Below are 16,517 nucleotides of genomic sequence, written 5' to 3' on the forward strand. Positions count from 1 at the left end.
TGGGCCCATCAGGATTCTCTCTCAGTTTCTTCTCATACTTGAAAAGCTGCTCACAGCTCCCCGTGGCCCCGGATCACTTGGGGGTGGGGGTGGCTTTCTTGGTGGCCCAGCCAGTGATTACCTGAGCAGGAGTGGCGATCTTGGTAGAAGCCGTCCCCGCAGGTGGGCACACACTGGCCATGCTGCATCAGCAGAGGAGGCTGGCAGGACGAACATTCCAGCCCACTGGTACACGTGGAGCACTGAGGCTGGCAGGCTGGCTCCAGACAGGGGTGGGAGAAAGAAAAAGGGAAGCCCTGATTAGCTCAAAGACACCACCCCTGTGCCAGTTCTTACATAGCCCAATCCTGAGGCTCTGTACTGAGAACAAGAAAGGAAGGAAAATTACTCTACAGTCTTCAGTTATATAACACACACTTCACGCCAGGCAATGCACGAAGTGCTTTATATGTATGGGTGCATTTAATCTTTACAACAACCCTATAGGGTGGTTAACCCCAATTTTTCACGTGAGGAACAAGCTACTAGAGGTTAAGTAACTTGCCCAGGGTGACATGAAGCTGGCATTTGAAGTCAGGAAGTTTGGCTCCTGAGTCTGTGCTCTTCTTATCCAATAACCCTCGATACATTTCTCACTTAACCATTTCACAAGAATATCCCTTGTTTCTCCTTCCACAACCCATGGGAGAGGTATAAATGACTTTCAAAAAGTCTAAAGATTAGGAGTCAGGAAAGAAAGTAGGGGGAAGTAAATAATTACCTTTCTTGAGGCTTGAAAATATCCTAGAAACTATTCTAGGCACTTCATGTATATTAACACTTAACACTTAATTCTCGCAAAAAACTTCTGAGGAAGGTACTAGCTAGTACTACCCCACTTTATAGGTAAGAATACTGAGGCACAGAGAGGTTGAATCTCCCACCCAGGGTATAAACCTATATACTCTTAAATGGATAATTAGCTCTATGAGTTAGAGATAGGGAAAAAAGTAACTATGATGTGGCCTCAAACAAGCCAAAATTCTGCCAGGTAAGATCTCCTTCTCAGTTGCATAAGAACTCTGAAAATTCACATGAACCCATTTTGGATCTCCTTGATAACCCACAGGAGATAAACTCTATTACCGATTATCTGTTTGATGTTGAACAAGCCAGTTAATTTCTCTGGCCCACAAGTTCCCCATTTGCAAAATGAGAAAGTTCTAGTAAGTGATCTCGAATGTCTATGTCAATTCCAAACTTCAATCTTGGATTAACTGAGTATTGTAATAAATGACACGAAAGATTCTGGCGATATTACTATCTTTGAAAGTCTTCAAAAAATGAAAAATCCAATAACAACCACCTAGTAACATCAGACCTCCACATCATCTATCCCCCCAGTAAGCGTGAAAACACCTGTGAAATGTCAGAAGAAAGACACTGGCAGGTAGAGATGCCAAGTAACCTATGGATGACATTACTACCTTCGAAGGGTTTTTCGAAGTTATGCATTTCTTGAGTGCATCACCCCTCCTTGACAACAGTGAGCCTCAGTCCACATCTCGGCTATCTGCCCAGAGCCATACCTAAGCAGAGAGCACCAGCCTGGTAAAATCCCAGACCACAGCTGTGCACACACTGTCCATTCCGCAGCAACTTTGTGGGGTCCTGGCAGAGGTCACAGTGGTCTGGAGACTGAGAGCAGGTCAAGCAGTCTGGGTGGCAATGAACTACAATCAAGGACAAAGAAGAGGAGAATTTGACAAAGACCATATCATTTCTCTTACATTTTTCCAAAAAAGAATCTACAGAGTATATGGGGCTATATCGAAGAAGAAGAACAGAAAACTCTAGAACTTAGGTATGAAAAAGACCCCAAAATAGCAAAAATGATTTCAATGCAAGATTTCAAAGAATCTCTCCTTGTCTGAAACACTATTACTATCTCTGGTAGCTCCACATTGGAGACACTAAAAATGTTACAGGACAGCCCTATTAATGCTTCTACCTGCTGGAATGCCTCTACAAACAGGAATTATCAGCTCCATAATATATGAATGAATTATTATATTCATATAATATATATATTCATATATATATTATATGAATATATATATGAATTCAATAGTTTATGTTTTCTTAGATGTTCTTAAGCTTTGGCATGTATAGAAAGTTAAAACTAAACACAATTTTTAAAAAGTTGTTTAAAAAATACAGCCAGCTTTATTCTTTTTCTCTAAAATTCAAATCTCATTCAAAACAACTGGGATTATCATCGAATTCAATGGCAATTGTCAGCAAAGGGCTTCTTTCAGGTTTTAAAGTTGTCAGGGACCTGATATTCAAAGTATAGTACATTATAATATGCTAAATATTTGTTTAGGAAAGCCCAGGGAGCCACTTTGGTGAAGGTAACGTAATTAAACCATAAAGTTGCTTTGCTTTTCCCATGATAAACTCTTCACAGAAACACTGTGATTAGCCAAAATAAGTTGAGTGCAACAAAAGCAACTGCCAATATGAAAAATTGCAACCCACAGAAGAAAACAATTAATTATGAAATATGAATGGAAGAAAATGCCACTTCTCCAAGAGAGACTAAGCTTATAGGCAAATTACTGCACAGCCAGAGCAACTCCAATGCTTGCCAACAATTATTAACTGGAACTAATTCAACCCCAGGTGATTTGAAAGCAGAGTTGCAGAACAAGTAGATAAAATTTTCTTTTGGAAGAAATTAATGAGTCTTTAAACTTCAAAAACCCATTTGAGAACTCCTAAGGAACCATCTGTTTAACAGCTCACCAGAAAAAGAAAAAAAAAGGACACCTGTAACAAACTTTCAGCAATTGCCCTTATATCTTTAACAATGGAACAGTCCTAACATATATATTTGCTTTTAAAAGTTTCTAAACTTTAGGTTATTTGATATCCATAATAATTTTGCAAGGTAGATGAGGCACATTTTATTAACAAGAAATTAAGATCTAAAGAGGGTCAATGACTCGCCCAAGATCACCTACCCATAATCTGTTGAGTTTGGTAAATACATGGGCAAAGATAAAGCAATATCATTTGTTAGAAAAATTAGCAAGAAACCAATCAACCAACAAACCAACCCAGTAGGTGACTTAAAACAAAAAACAAAAAACAAAAAACAAAACAAAACAAAAAAAAACCACGAAGTGGGGAGAAAGAAGATCTCTGAATTTTTTGACAGTGAAAATATCTCAGTAGACATAAATCAGACATGGACCCACCTGATGTGCAATCTGGACAGCACCGTCCCTTCACCACTTGGGCTAGTGTGGCCACTGGACATGGTGGACAAGAGGGCTCATAGCAAGTTACCTGAGAGCCCCAGCACTCACACACTTTGCAAGGGCCATCCTCCCACTTCTCCCCTTCCTACATGAAACAGTAAAGAATGATGTTATCAGAATTGCAAAGATTCAGAAGACAGTTTGCTGGTGGAGAACTTACAGTTCCCATAAGGGACAAAATGAAAGTCCTGTTCAGTACCATGCAAATCTAACTCTGAAATAGGACAGTCATTGAAGAGTTGTTTTTTTTTTTTTTAATTTTTATTTATTTTTGACAGAGAGAAAGAGCATGAGTGGGGGAGGGGCAGAGAGAGAGGGAGACAGAATCTGAAGCAGGCTCCAGGCTCTGCGCTGTCAACACAGAGCCCGACACGGCATGAACCCACAAACTGAGAGATCATGACCTGAGCTGAAGTCCGACGCTCAACCAACTGAGCAACCCAGGTGCCCCAAAGAGTTTTAAATTAAAAAGGATAATATTACTCCTTCTTTGTTTATAATTGATTTATTTAAATGTAGAACCCAGGCAGAAAAATAAACTGAGAACACATTCTGGGGCTCGTTAGTAAGAAGGATACAACACTTGTTTCTTAGCCTATCTCACCAAAAAACACGAGAGGGGATTACTATGTGCCTATGATTAGTGGGTACATTACATGCAATCTTTATAATAACAGTGGGAAGCTGGTTAAAGCCCTGAGTTTCCTTACAGTTACTCCAGTAAGAGTAACAGTAGAGTCATTATATTCTTAAAATTACAGCTCTTGTATGACCATTTTTAGTGGGCCATAGATGTGCTATGGTCTTTCTCACGCTAAAATATTCTTTTTGGTCAAGCAAATTATGGTAATTAACATTAATATTTTGATGGAGAATTCAAAGTGAATTATAAAGAACAATTCCTTTTTTGCTCACTATCCTACTCACCCTGAAGATAGGAAAGAGACAAGGGTTCCTACCAGAATGTTTTGGGGTGATGAAGGAGGTAAAACAGGAGAGAATAGAAGAGCATATTATAATATAAATATTTGATAAAATATTTATTAAACCAATTGATGTTGAACACTCCAAACAATTAATGTGGCTATAGTTAGCAAAAATGAATGACAATGTTAGAAAAATCAGGAATATTATCTTGAGAAGGCAGAAGTGTTTTTCTTCCATTTCAAGGCAGACTGGATTCCTGGCCCCCTTATTCTGTAGCCTTCAAAATTTTAAGCTTGCTTGTGTGAACAAATGTGCTTGCACTTTACCTTAAAAAGGAATCATACAATGTTTTCCTGTAAACAACCTTAAAAGAATGAACAATCAGTTTTGTTTTGGGGAACTAACACTCCCAAACCCCAAAAGCTCTCCATGCTTTGAAGAACATGAAATTGCATGGATGGTTAAACTGAATTTTCTAGGCCAGAAAAAATCAGAAAGAGGAAATCATCACAAGAAAGGGAAAAATATGTGTAGGAGCTTGTAGTTAGAGAAGTATTATCAATTGGGGAAAAAATAAGGTAAATAAAGAAGCAAAGTTCAATGAATCAAAGTGTTAGTTATCATTAAGATTCTTAATCTGGGACCATGGTGCCAACAAACATGACTATTAAAAAATACTATGGCAGTAAGGTTTCCCAGGACAGTTTATGCAGATCATTGCTTAAAACAATTCTACCAATATCCATGTACAAGTTAAAAATCTATACTTACTGGAATACGTTTAACTTCACTTGCATTTGAGGACATCTAGGAACAAAGAGAAATGTATTTATTATACCACTAAAAACACCATTAAACTGATCTATTTATTTTCTCATTTAAGAGTTATCCATTTTGCCCAAGTATCATGCAACATCATTCATTTATTATGAATAGAAAAAATCTATATATATCAAAAACAAGAAAAGCATACAATATGAGGTGAAGACAACATGCTTCAGAAATATTTGTGAATTCTGATTCTCCTTTTGTGCTTGAGCACATGGCTTCCATTCCCTTCAACATGAAGGACTTCACAGTCAAGAAATCTAAGCCTGTGGGGGCAAACTCTTGAATCTTGTATGGTACCACAGTACTCTGGGGATTTCGACTCATTTAAAGCAACTTGCTTTTCTTTAACTCTGCCGGGCTTAATTTACCTCCAAAAATGGGTAGGAAAATTGATACTATGGTTGAGAAAATAGAAATTCTTCATTGATAGGCAGCCTTTAATCTCCTAACTTCTTAAGAAACAAGAACTAAATTATTGAATACCACTATGAAACAAACAATGCCAAGAGCATAACAATGATGCCATTTCTTTAGCTTTTTGTTTTTGTTTTTGTTTTTTTTTTTAACGTGCCAGCATCTGTTCCAAGTGTTTCATAGGTATTATCTCAATAGCCCCATGAGGTAAGTACTATTGTTATCCCTTCTTCACAAATGAGGATTAAGTAACTTGTCTAAAGTTATAGTCAGCTAGTATGTGGCAAAGTAGATATTTGAATTTAGAACCCAAACTGTTAACCTCACACAGTATTCTCTCCAGCATACATAGGTTGACAGATGCAATTTTCCCAAATCATGAAGAAAAAGTAGGTAGGAATCAAAGTACTTAATCCCAATTCTTATCATTTTATTCTGATTGGTCAATAAAGCAGTTGTCTTTATGATCAACTGGCCTATTTTTTAGAACACAATTTATCAACACTACAAAATCCCACGTGGAAGATCTAGGCTATACAAATAGAGCAAACTTGAAGAGATTAAGACAAATATTTTTTTTCTTTGGGTATATAATTCTTAAAAGTACAGACTTAGAAATAAAACCTTAGCAAATGGAATTTCGTCCCCCAACCAATCCATCAAAATCCTTTCCATTCTACCTGCAAAATAAATCTAGAACCTTCCTTCTGAGACCAAAACACCATCACCACTCCTGGACTATTGCAAAAACCTTCCAACCAGATCACCTACTGCCAGCCTCACCCCCTCCCGTCACTTCCTCACAAAGCAGCCAAAGTAACCCTTTCACAAGTAAGCCAGATCACAGCATAGCTGCTCAAAGCTGCTACAGCTCTTGTCTGTGTCACAGTAAAACACACGTTTACCATGGCATCCAGGCTACCTCGTGGACTCCGGCACCAAATCCTTTCTCCCCCATTCTCTTGGTTCTAGCCATAGTCACTTTCTTGCTGTTTCTTGAACACACCAAGCACACTTCTGCTTCAGTCGTCTTCATTTGCTGACTCTTCCTAGCACATTTTCTCTCCCCAGGTATCCACATGGCTTGCTGCCTCACTCCCCTTAGGTTTTGCTCAAATTTTTCTGCATGAGAGACTTCCCCGATCATACACTAACCTTATGCACCTCCCTCCTCTCAGCTACTGGCAGGTTTTTGTCTGTCCCTTATGTGCCTACACTAGAGCATGAGCTCCCCGCAGCAAGAGCAGTGACTCTTCGAGCTGTTTGATTCTGTGTCTCTAGGACCTGGCACACAGTAGGTGTACACATTTGATGAACAATGAATGGGTAAAAGATATGAGAAGGTAATGCCCCTCATCAAACTAATTTTGAATTATTAATTTTTAATAGTCTTCAGTTATTAGTCTGATACTCACAAATTCTACATTTTCTTCATAAACACAATAACCATTCCTTGAAATGCATTCAGGGCAGCATTTTCCATCTAAGTGAATTAATTCTTCACCCTGTAGAAGGATTGCAGAGGCACATATCAAATTACCATCTCTAGGTAGCAGTGCTAAATTGCACAACAGCTGGATTCCCTGACTGGAATGAAAAACCTTAGCAGATCCTTTGTTTTGGCCCATTGCTTACTCCATCTCCCCCTGTTGTCTTCCTATGGAAAATCTAGGCAATGCAGCTCACCCCTCCAAGTGCTTTTTTATTCCAGTTCTGGAATGCATGTGTACAGATCCTTCCATCATTTCCCACCCATGACCAGGAGCTCCCATGAATAAGAATGGCCAAGATTGCGACGTCTGAGTGGTTTAGTTGGTTAGGCATCCAACTCTTAATTTCAGCTCAAGTCATGATCTCACAATTGGTGAGATGGAGCTCTGGATCAGGCTCTGTGCTTGGGATTCTCTCTCTCTCCCTTTCTCTCCACCCCTCCCCCACTCATGCACTAATGCTCTCTCTCTCTCTCTATCTCTATCTCAATCTCAAAATAAATAAACATTAAAAAAAAAAGAATGGCCAAGATTAATTGTGGTAGTATTGGAAAGTTATGAATTTCAGAAAAGGATCAGGCTATCTTAAACATACAAGGTTTGAACTTGTGATTTGGCTTCATTAAGAGTGCTCAAATCAAACCAACACTTTTTCTTGAATACGAAATCAGATACATCCCTGTATGCACAGATGCAGTCTCAGGCATAAATTAAACAGTAGAAAACTAATTTTTATTCAGTGTTCTGAAACTGTTATCCACATAATCACTATTTTTTAAATTAATTATAAGAGGAAGGAAAAAAGGTCACACAAAGAAGGTAGATGTTTAACTTTCAAAGTCTTACTATTTTAATTTCCCAATATTAATAATTTCATAATTTTTATTTTTATTATAAAATAATAAATGCTTACTAAAAAATTAAACAATTATAAATTCTATAACCTACAAAGTACAATTCCACTGCAATCTACCTTCCAGGGAATCTGCTGTTAAAGACATGATTTTTGTTTATAATTTTTCATATGCATATACTAACATCTAATATCTATAGGCTAACGAGTATTCTTTAAAGCGCTTTCCACTTTCTAAAGATATATATACTGTCTAAAGAATGGTGATGTTTCTTTAAATCAAGACATTATTTAATTTGGGATCTACATTACATTTAAAGTGCAGAAACCATGTTATGTAAAAATTGAATAACGTAGAATTGAGCAAACAGAATAATCACAATGATATTTCATGTTTAAAAACACTTTGTGCTACAAAATACATAAAATAAAAGCAGTGGTTGTCTTTGAAATGCAGCATTATTGATGGATTTTAAAGTCTCTTTTCTACTTTTCTTGAGTTGTCAATTTGTGAAATGAATATGTATTATTTTAATGAAGGAAAATACACATTTTTAAAAGAAATACAAAAATACATGAATGATTGTAACTTTTTATAGTGCCTCAAAACTGATTTCAAAAAGAAAGGAGTTGTATAGACAGATCACTGTCCATCAAAATGTAATGCCCATCAGAGGCCAAGGGAGAGCAGTGGATGCTATAGCGAGCAGGCGTATTTACATATAAATGGTTTTGCAGAAACGTGACAAATCAGCTGGTAGCGCAAGACTAACCCAGAAACAGTGAAATTTGCTGTCAAAGCATATAAAAGGGTTTATATGCATGTAATCTAAGATGCTTAAAACAACATTTTAAAACAAGACAGAATATGTGTACTTCTATTGAAGACAAAACACGTGAGCAATTCTTGAGTGCCCACTCCATACATACAGAGAAAACTGAAAATGGAGCCGGCATCATCCCAGTAGGGCAAGGAAGGTAGCAGTTTTGAGTCTTCAAACACTACTGTAAATAACAGCAAGCCTTGCTGCTGGGGAACAAGGATTCAGTTTTGGTGAGGTAGGGAGTTCTAAATAGATGTGCTATTTATAGAAGAAGCCTGGATGCCCCAAACTGCGTCAGTTCACTGCGGTGAGGAGCTGGCTCCAATTAGCATTTGACTTTTGCTTTGAGAAAAATTGCTTTGTGGAACAAAACTAATTCTTTTCTTTTTAAGAGGATTCTGCTGCATAGGTCGGATGGAATCTGCTAACCCCTCCCCACCGAATCACACCAACATCCATCCACCAGACGCAAGACTGTGTGATTCCACTCAGTTGCCCATTGGAAAAGGAAACACTCTTTTAAGGGAATTTTCCTCCACTGGAGAACGGAAAGGTACCTCATACTTATGGTATGCCTACCCTCTTCTGTGCATTTTGCTAGAAGCTTCAATCCCACCTCCCCCACACTACCATCATTTTATGCCTCATATGTGAATGCTAAGTCCTTTAAAAAACAAAGTAATTTGACTTCTTGGATTCATGCTCAAAAATACCCCAAAATGTATAAAAAATGAGAATCATCATACTATGCTATTTTACTATTGATTTATTTGTGTTTCAGTGTCTAGGGATTTGGTTGGATACATCAGAAACAAACGTCATATGATTCTTTCCTTTTTTAAAAAAGAAAAACTGTGTGCTGATTTCCATGCTACTCAGAACACTGCTGTTGATAACCAATGTGATAATTCTTACAGTGGTGAAGGTGCACAATTCTGTCTCTTCTTCTAGAAGTTTATTTTTTTGCATCTTTGTGGATGTACATACACTTAGATTTAATCTATCCTTGGTATCTAGGATTAGAAACCAAATGACCTTGGTATTCTAGATAAGGCTAAAAGTGGGGTAGAACTGAATAAAAATACCAATAGCCTACTTTCACACTCCCCGGGCAGATAGTCATTTTCTTCAGATGCTCCTAATGCATTTAATTCATACTTCCATAATCATTGGTGCTACTGCATATTATGATTTCTGTTTATGTATCTGACTTCCCCCAAAGCCTGGGAACTCTTGAGATTAGAATGTGTCTTATTCCTCTTTTTATCTCCAAGCTAAGCAGAAGTTAGGAAGTTTGTACTCCAGGCGTTCACAAGGTCATTAACCAGTGCTATTTGCAGAAGCATGGCACAGAATGAAGGCTAAGGGATATTTCTGGTAAGGTTCAATTTTGGTTAAAATTTCATTCTGGTTCCAGTTTAGAACCCAGTGCCTTAAACCACATTTGGAAACACAGAGGTCACCTGGAAGACACTAGTTTAGTTAACTAAAGACCTGGAGAAATGGGATAAAGGCACTGGAACTCCTCAGTTCATAAATGAGGAGCTGGGGGTGAGAGAACTGGGAGGACATGAGATTGTGCTGTGGAGTGACTGGAGGGCAGTCGAGGCCCTCTGCACTTACCTCGGTGGTCGCTCCCCATTTTTTCTAAAAACAGCAAAGATGACCTGGCATACGGGGGCCACAGATAGGTGTCGTGGAGGATAGCAGGCACTTGGAAATGCATTAGCATTAGAGACAGTGGGTCAAATTATTTTCTGTGATTGAGACTCTGTTCAGACTTCACTGGAAATAGGTGGCTACAGAACCCACCCCACCAGAATCACCTCTCCCACATTTTCCATAAACCCTGGGGTGTTATTAGGCAAATTGAAACCTTAGAAAATAACCCTGCATCCTCAGGGAGACTGCCAAGGCCAGGAAGCCCAGCCTCAGCCTGAGTCAGAGGGAGAAAGAAAAGGGCCCTGAGTAGGATTTTTCTCATCTTCATCCAACCATTCTGACTCCCCTGACATCAAGAAGGAAAGGAAATGAAAAGGCGTGTGGGGGGAAATAAATCTGCAAAAGCAAGACCCTCTTTACCTAAATATGTTTCAGCTCTGCCAAGACTTAGAAGTAAGAGGCAAAATGAAAAATCACCCTGTCATTGACAGCCCTGTTTGAAAGGTTGTTCCTCCTCAGGCTCAGTGCTAAGAGGAGCTGAGATGTGGGGGAGAAGAACTAGAAAGAAAAATGCCTTCACAGACGTCCAGTGCTTCAGATCTTCTGAGTTTCCCTCATCTGCTCAAGTTCACAACCCTGCGGGAAATTGGTGGGGCGGATGGGAGCGGTGAGGGAGAAGGACACAACTTTAAAAGCAATTTGTTTTGCAATGGGTCAAAATTGAGTTCAAAGAAGAAAAAAAAAAAAAAAAAGCAATTTCCCTACAATATACATCTATAGTCCAAACAGAGCCTGCTTTGTTAGAAGCTTCTAGAAATTCTGCAGACAGCAAAAGTCAACAGAGGTCAACTGAGTTAATTATTTATGAGGTTCCCCTCCCTCTCTTTAAAACAAAAACAAAAACATTTCATTTTCTTTCCTGATCCACAGAAGCAGCCCGTAGGGGCTGGCTCTCCTTTCTGCTAAATGCTGCCAGTGGGGCCTGCAACAGAAGCTGGGCCATGGGAGCACCTGCAGACCTCTGTTTTACAAACATAGCAAGCTGGGCAGGCCCCCAGCCATGAGGTCCAGCTGCGCTGACTGATAGGCTAATGTCCCATATCATGTCCTTCCCTTTCACGTCTCCGGCTCAGGGCTTCCAATCTGACCAGATGCATTGAGAACTAAAAACTCCAGGGGGCTGTTCCAAGCCAGTCTGAACAAATAGTGACATTTATTTTACACCACAGAATCTTTGTGCTAGAAGACTCTGTGAAATGTGAGTGGTCAACCTGGCTGTCGCCTTTGCTGCCAAAAAGTAAGGAACAGGTGAGGGACCAGCTATCCCTTTGTAGAGAATTGTTACAGTCCAAGTGGAAATGCCTTTGCTTCTTACCCGGGCACACTCCACTTTGGCACACTCTCCAGTCTGGCAGGTCACTTGGCCGTGGTCACACATGCAGAACTCGCAGGCAGAGCCCTTCCACATTTCATCCTGGTACCGCACAATCCCATTGTGTGAGCAGCTTCCCGCAGGAGACACACATTCCTCACAGCATTCCCCGTGGCGCTGAGCCCTTCTCTGACCCTGAAGAAACAAAGATGGCAGATAAAGGGCAATGTTCTCCACCCGACCTAACCCAGCTGAGGCAAGTTCCTCTCTGCCTCAGCCCTCCTTTCTAGGAAGCAGATCTTTTATATCTTTATCTAATATTTCTAGGCATAATAAAACTTTCGATTCCCTCAAAAGACACACTGGACTAAGAAATGCATTTCTTAAATGCCCCAGAATAAATTTTTATAAATCAAGCTACACTCCATCAAATACCTTGTCACATCTTAGTGGGGGGCAGGCCTGTTTGTGGCACCGGACCTCACCCTGGTCACATATACATGTGGTACAGGCATTTTCGTTCCACTGGTCACCATGCTGAGGAAAGAAAGGACAAAGTGGAAAATCAAATGTCACATATATCAAATAGAAACAAAGGAACATAAGACACACAATTTTTTTTTTAACATTTATTTATTTTTAAGACAGGGATAGACAGAGCATGAACAGGGGAGGGTCGGAGAGAGGGAGACACAGAATCTGAAACAGACTTCAGGCTCTGAGCTGTCAGCAAAGAGCCCAACGCGGGGCTCGAACTCACGGACTGCGAGATCATGACCTGAGCCGAAGCCGGCCGCTTAACCGACTGAGCCACCCAGGCGCCCCAAGACACACAATTTTTATTACCATTTTTAATTGAGTCACATTGAATGTACTCCTGAGAATGATGTCATTTAGGCAGCAACAGCCTCTAAGAAAAAAGTCAACAAATGTCCAAAGGGAACTTTACATTCATTTTTATTCACCTACATGCATTCCACAGATGTGTTGAGGGCCTACTCTATGCCAGGCCCAGGCCCAAAGAGTCTCTGGAGCATCAAGATTCATAAGAAGACCCTGTTTGCTACCTAATCAGTGGTCATTCTTTAGCTCCTCTTCTTTGCCAGGAGACCCAGTGCCTACTGCCACGTACTCACTTTCCCAGCTTCCCTTGCAGTTAGAGCAAGGGCATTTCCCAATCCTAACTGAGGAGACCTCTGAAGAAGTTTGCTATAGCATTGGAAGCCAAAGACTCCTCTCCCATAAAAGAGGAAAAGCCATCCCTTTTCCTCACCAGCCTTTAGTAATGATTGTGTACGCATGAGCTGCCTAGATTTGAGGAAGCCATCTTGGGGACATGAAGGGACAAGACAGAAAGCAAATGACAACATGCAATGGATGGTAGGGTGGACAGATCAGAAAAGAGCTTAGGGGTAACTGGATGGCTCAGTCAGTTAGGCGTCTGACTTCAACTCAGGTCACGATCTCGCAGTTTGTGAGTTTGAGCCCCGCATCAGGCTCTCTGCTTTCAGCATGGAGCCTGCTTGGGATCCTCTCTCACCCTCTCTCTCTGTGCCTCCTCTGCTCACACTCCCTCTCTCTCTTTCTCAAAAATAAATAAACATTTTTTTAAGAGCTTAGATCCTTGAAGATATCACTGAGACCTGAATTGATCAACCCTACTGCCCTATCTCTGTATTTCTTGTTATATGAGATATTTCATGTTTTCATTTTAGCCACTTTTAGAGGAGTATTTCTGTTACTTGCAACCAAAAACATCACAATAGATATAAAGGCCATCTCTTCCAGGAGACATTAATCTGGCACATATGTGGCTATTGTATTGGACAACACAGATCTAGTACATACAAAAATCCTTTCCCAATTAGTTATGTTCATTCAGACTTCAAGTGACCCATCAAGAATTTGTGATACTCATTCCCAATATTCAGTTCCAGATTCTGTACTGAGAGTCATAATTCCAATTTATACTTAGTCTTCCATAGAGTGGCTGGCAAACAAAGAAGTAGTCGGTTTTATTTTTTATAGGTTCTTTGCTTTTGAATAATGTAACCTTCTTTTGGCTCAGTAGGGCACTCCTAAGATAGAACATCCATTCACTCATTTAATTTGCTGAACTCATTTTTATTTGGCACCTATTATGTGTTAGGCACAATTATCTAGATTATTCCAATAGTACTTTCAAGTGTGCAGTTTCCACCACCCCTAGCTTCTCACCTCTCTTGCCACTCTCCCCTACCACCCCCATGCTTCCCCACAGTGTAAGGCAGGCAGAAGCTCTCTCTGGATATCAATACATGCAATCCAACCAAAGCAGGTAAGACATTCCAGGGCCTGCAACCTAAGTGTAAACTGATAGTAACCAATGATAGTTCTTTTTTCCCTTTGAGACGTGTGAACAGTAAGTTCACCAAGGTTCGTGAACCAGGTGCTGCCTGCCAGCACATTCCTTTATATTTCTAATCCCCTTCAACTTAATTTTTTCATAAAGGCTTTCCACAAAGAGAAGAAAAAAGCTGTTTATGTACTGAATTACTAATCTTGGCAAAGACTCAGACAAGAGGGTGGGGAGGTGTGGTGGTTGGAAGGGCGGAGGGCATATGTGTGAGAACGTATGTCAAAACACCTACAGTGGGGACATCAAAGGTTACCTCGTATGCTTGGCCAGATGCAGAGCAGGATCGGGAAGAGCACTGTGGGCAACATTTTCCAGGAACTCGGATGATAGTTTCATCCTTAGACCCAAAAAAGGAACAATCCATCAAAAGGAGACATTAATAAAACCCACAACAGTAGGAAAATTTCATTCATAGCCCACTCAATCATGTGCCTCAAGCATCCATAAATAGCAATTTCCTCTCGTTTAGTATTTATTAGTCACCTGGTGCTTTGATAAGAATTTGCACTTCCAAAGTCAGCGTGATTCTTAAGACATTTGCACATTCCTCAAGTCCTACCCTCTTTTCTAAAAGCAAACAAAAGCACAAATAATAATAATAACAATAATAATTGTACTCAGTGTTTATCAGGCATTATTTTAAGGCTTTACATTATTTTTTTTAATTTTTTTTAACGTTTATTTATTTTTGAGACAGAGAGAGACAGAGCATGAACGGGGGAGGGTCAGAGAGACAGGGAGACACAGAATCTGAAACAGGCTCCAGGCTCTGAGCGGTCAGCACAGAGCCTGACGTGGGGCTCGAACTCATGGATCGCGAGATCATGACCTGAGCCGAAGTCGGACGCTCAACCAACTGAGCCACCCAGGCGCCCCGGCTTTACATTATTTTAAGTCTTCTTTCCTAAGAAGTAAATGTTCTTTTCCTTGCTTTACAAACAAGAAGAGTAAAGACCAGAGAGATTATGTGACTCGCTCAAGGTCACACAGCCAACCTGGTAATGATAACAGTTGGAGCAAGACTTCACAGCACAGAACCATACCAATACTTAAGGATATTTACACTCCAGCTGAGTTATTGCTAAATCCAAAACGAAGTTATCCCTCTATTGATAAGCTACTTCACTATTCTTTTGCATCTTTATGTGAATCCACACATTTACATATATGCACTACATGCAAAAAAAAATCAATCGTATCTCTAGATATTTGGGAATAAAGGCAGAAAAAAAGTAGGTGAGCTACTTGGGAATAAGGGCAGAAAAAAGTGCGTGACAGAGACTAAACGCCCAAGGAACTGCTCCCTGCCCTCTCCCTACTTCTCACCTCTACCACTCTCACCCCCCAAATATTAGACCATTTGTCTCCATTGCCCTGCAAAGAATTTTCACAAGAACAGTTCCGTCATTGATCCCAAAGAGTCAGCTTCTCACTTTGATTTATCACCACAACCTTTTGAATGACAGGAAGGTAGACAAATTAAAGGCAAGGTTACAATATACTAAACTTTAAGGACCAAGAACTGGTTTATCTTACAGTTACTTTCACTTTGTCTTACAAGAAGCACAAAAGAGCTTTAACTTTTCTTGAACAGTTCCAGTCATACCTCAGTAGTTCTTTAACTCAACTGTATATGATCAGTTAAATTAATGCATTACTATCTAATAGGGATTTATTTCAAGCAACTGAGTCACTGGAATTAAAATGACAACTGTTTTTGATGCTTTAGGTTATTTCATTTCCTTATTCTTCTACATGAAAAATATTATGACCATTGATGTTTAATAGAGTAGTGAAAATTGGGACAGATGCTGAAATCATCAAGCATTTCTGAACCTCAGAACTCTTCAGCTTAATGAAATTTTAGTGAGAAAGTAAAATAACGGTATATTTGATGTCACACTATTCAGTAATTTTATTGTAGTAAACAAATGAATTTATACAATGCTTGGTAAATAGGGAACGAATGTCAGGATCACAAATCTTGAATCAGCACGGAGTTAGTATCAGTCTATCTTAACCAACATGGACTAGACCCAAGTATAGTAGCAGAGTCAACTCAAGAGCATGGGGGAAGGAATTAGCTGTAGTAAGGTTGATACAAGGAAAATCAAACTTTCTAATTCTTACTGGCAATACTTAATTATATATTTTATTGACAGAAACAGAATCTTTATTCACAAATCCAGACCAACAAGGGCAGGAAAGAAAAGCATTTAAAGAGAAGATATCCCAGGTTACAAGAGAACTATCTGACCGAGAAGTGGTAATTCACCCGGGCTGGTGCTTCATAAGCAAGACTGGACATGCAAGTAAGAAGATGCACAGTAAAATAGGTCAGAAAAATGGAAAAGATTTTTAACAGTGCATTTTGTTGCTATCTTCTATCTGTATCATTTCATCCTGGGCTATGTAGATTTGTCCTTCCAAAAGCATAGGCT

General features: G+C 39.6%; 1 protein-coding gene across 2 annotated transcripts in view; it reads right to left on the reverse strand.

Moving 5' to 3' along the window:
• FRAS1 (Fraser extracellular matrix complex subunit 1) overlaps window positions 1-16,517 on the reverse strand; it is a 426,958-nt gene that overhangs the window by 228,488 nt on the left and 181,953 nt on the right. For both annotated transcript variants that reach the window (XM_045056179.1, XM_023253019.2), the window contains exons 7-14: window positions 14,330-14,413; window positions 12,114-12,215; window positions 11,682-11,873; window positions 6,893-6,982; window positions 5,004-5,039; window positions 3,243-3,390; window positions 1,569-1,712; window positions 122-256 (exon numbers count right to left, since the gene is read on the reverse strand). In XM_045056179.1, coding sequence (XP_044912114.1) covers window positions 122-256; window positions 1,569-1,712; window positions 3,243-3,390; window positions 5,004-5,039; window positions 6,893-6,982; window positions 11,682-11,873; window positions 12,114-12,215; window positions 14,330-14,413 — 931 coding nt within the window. The remainder of the gene's footprint in view (window positions 1-121; window positions 257-1,568; window positions 1,713-3,242; window positions 3,391-5,003; window positions 5,040-6,892; window positions 6,983-11,681; window positions 11,874-12,113; window positions 12,216-14,329; window positions 14,414-16,517) is intronic.

Source organism: Felis catus, chromosome B1 (genome assembly GCF_018350175.1).
Source record: "Felis catus isolate Fca126 chromosome B1, F.catus_Fca126_mat1.0, whole genome shotgun sequence".
NCBI classification, from domain to species: domain Eukaryota; kingdom Metazoa; phylum Chordata; class Mammalia; order Carnivora; family Felidae; genus Felis; species Felis catus.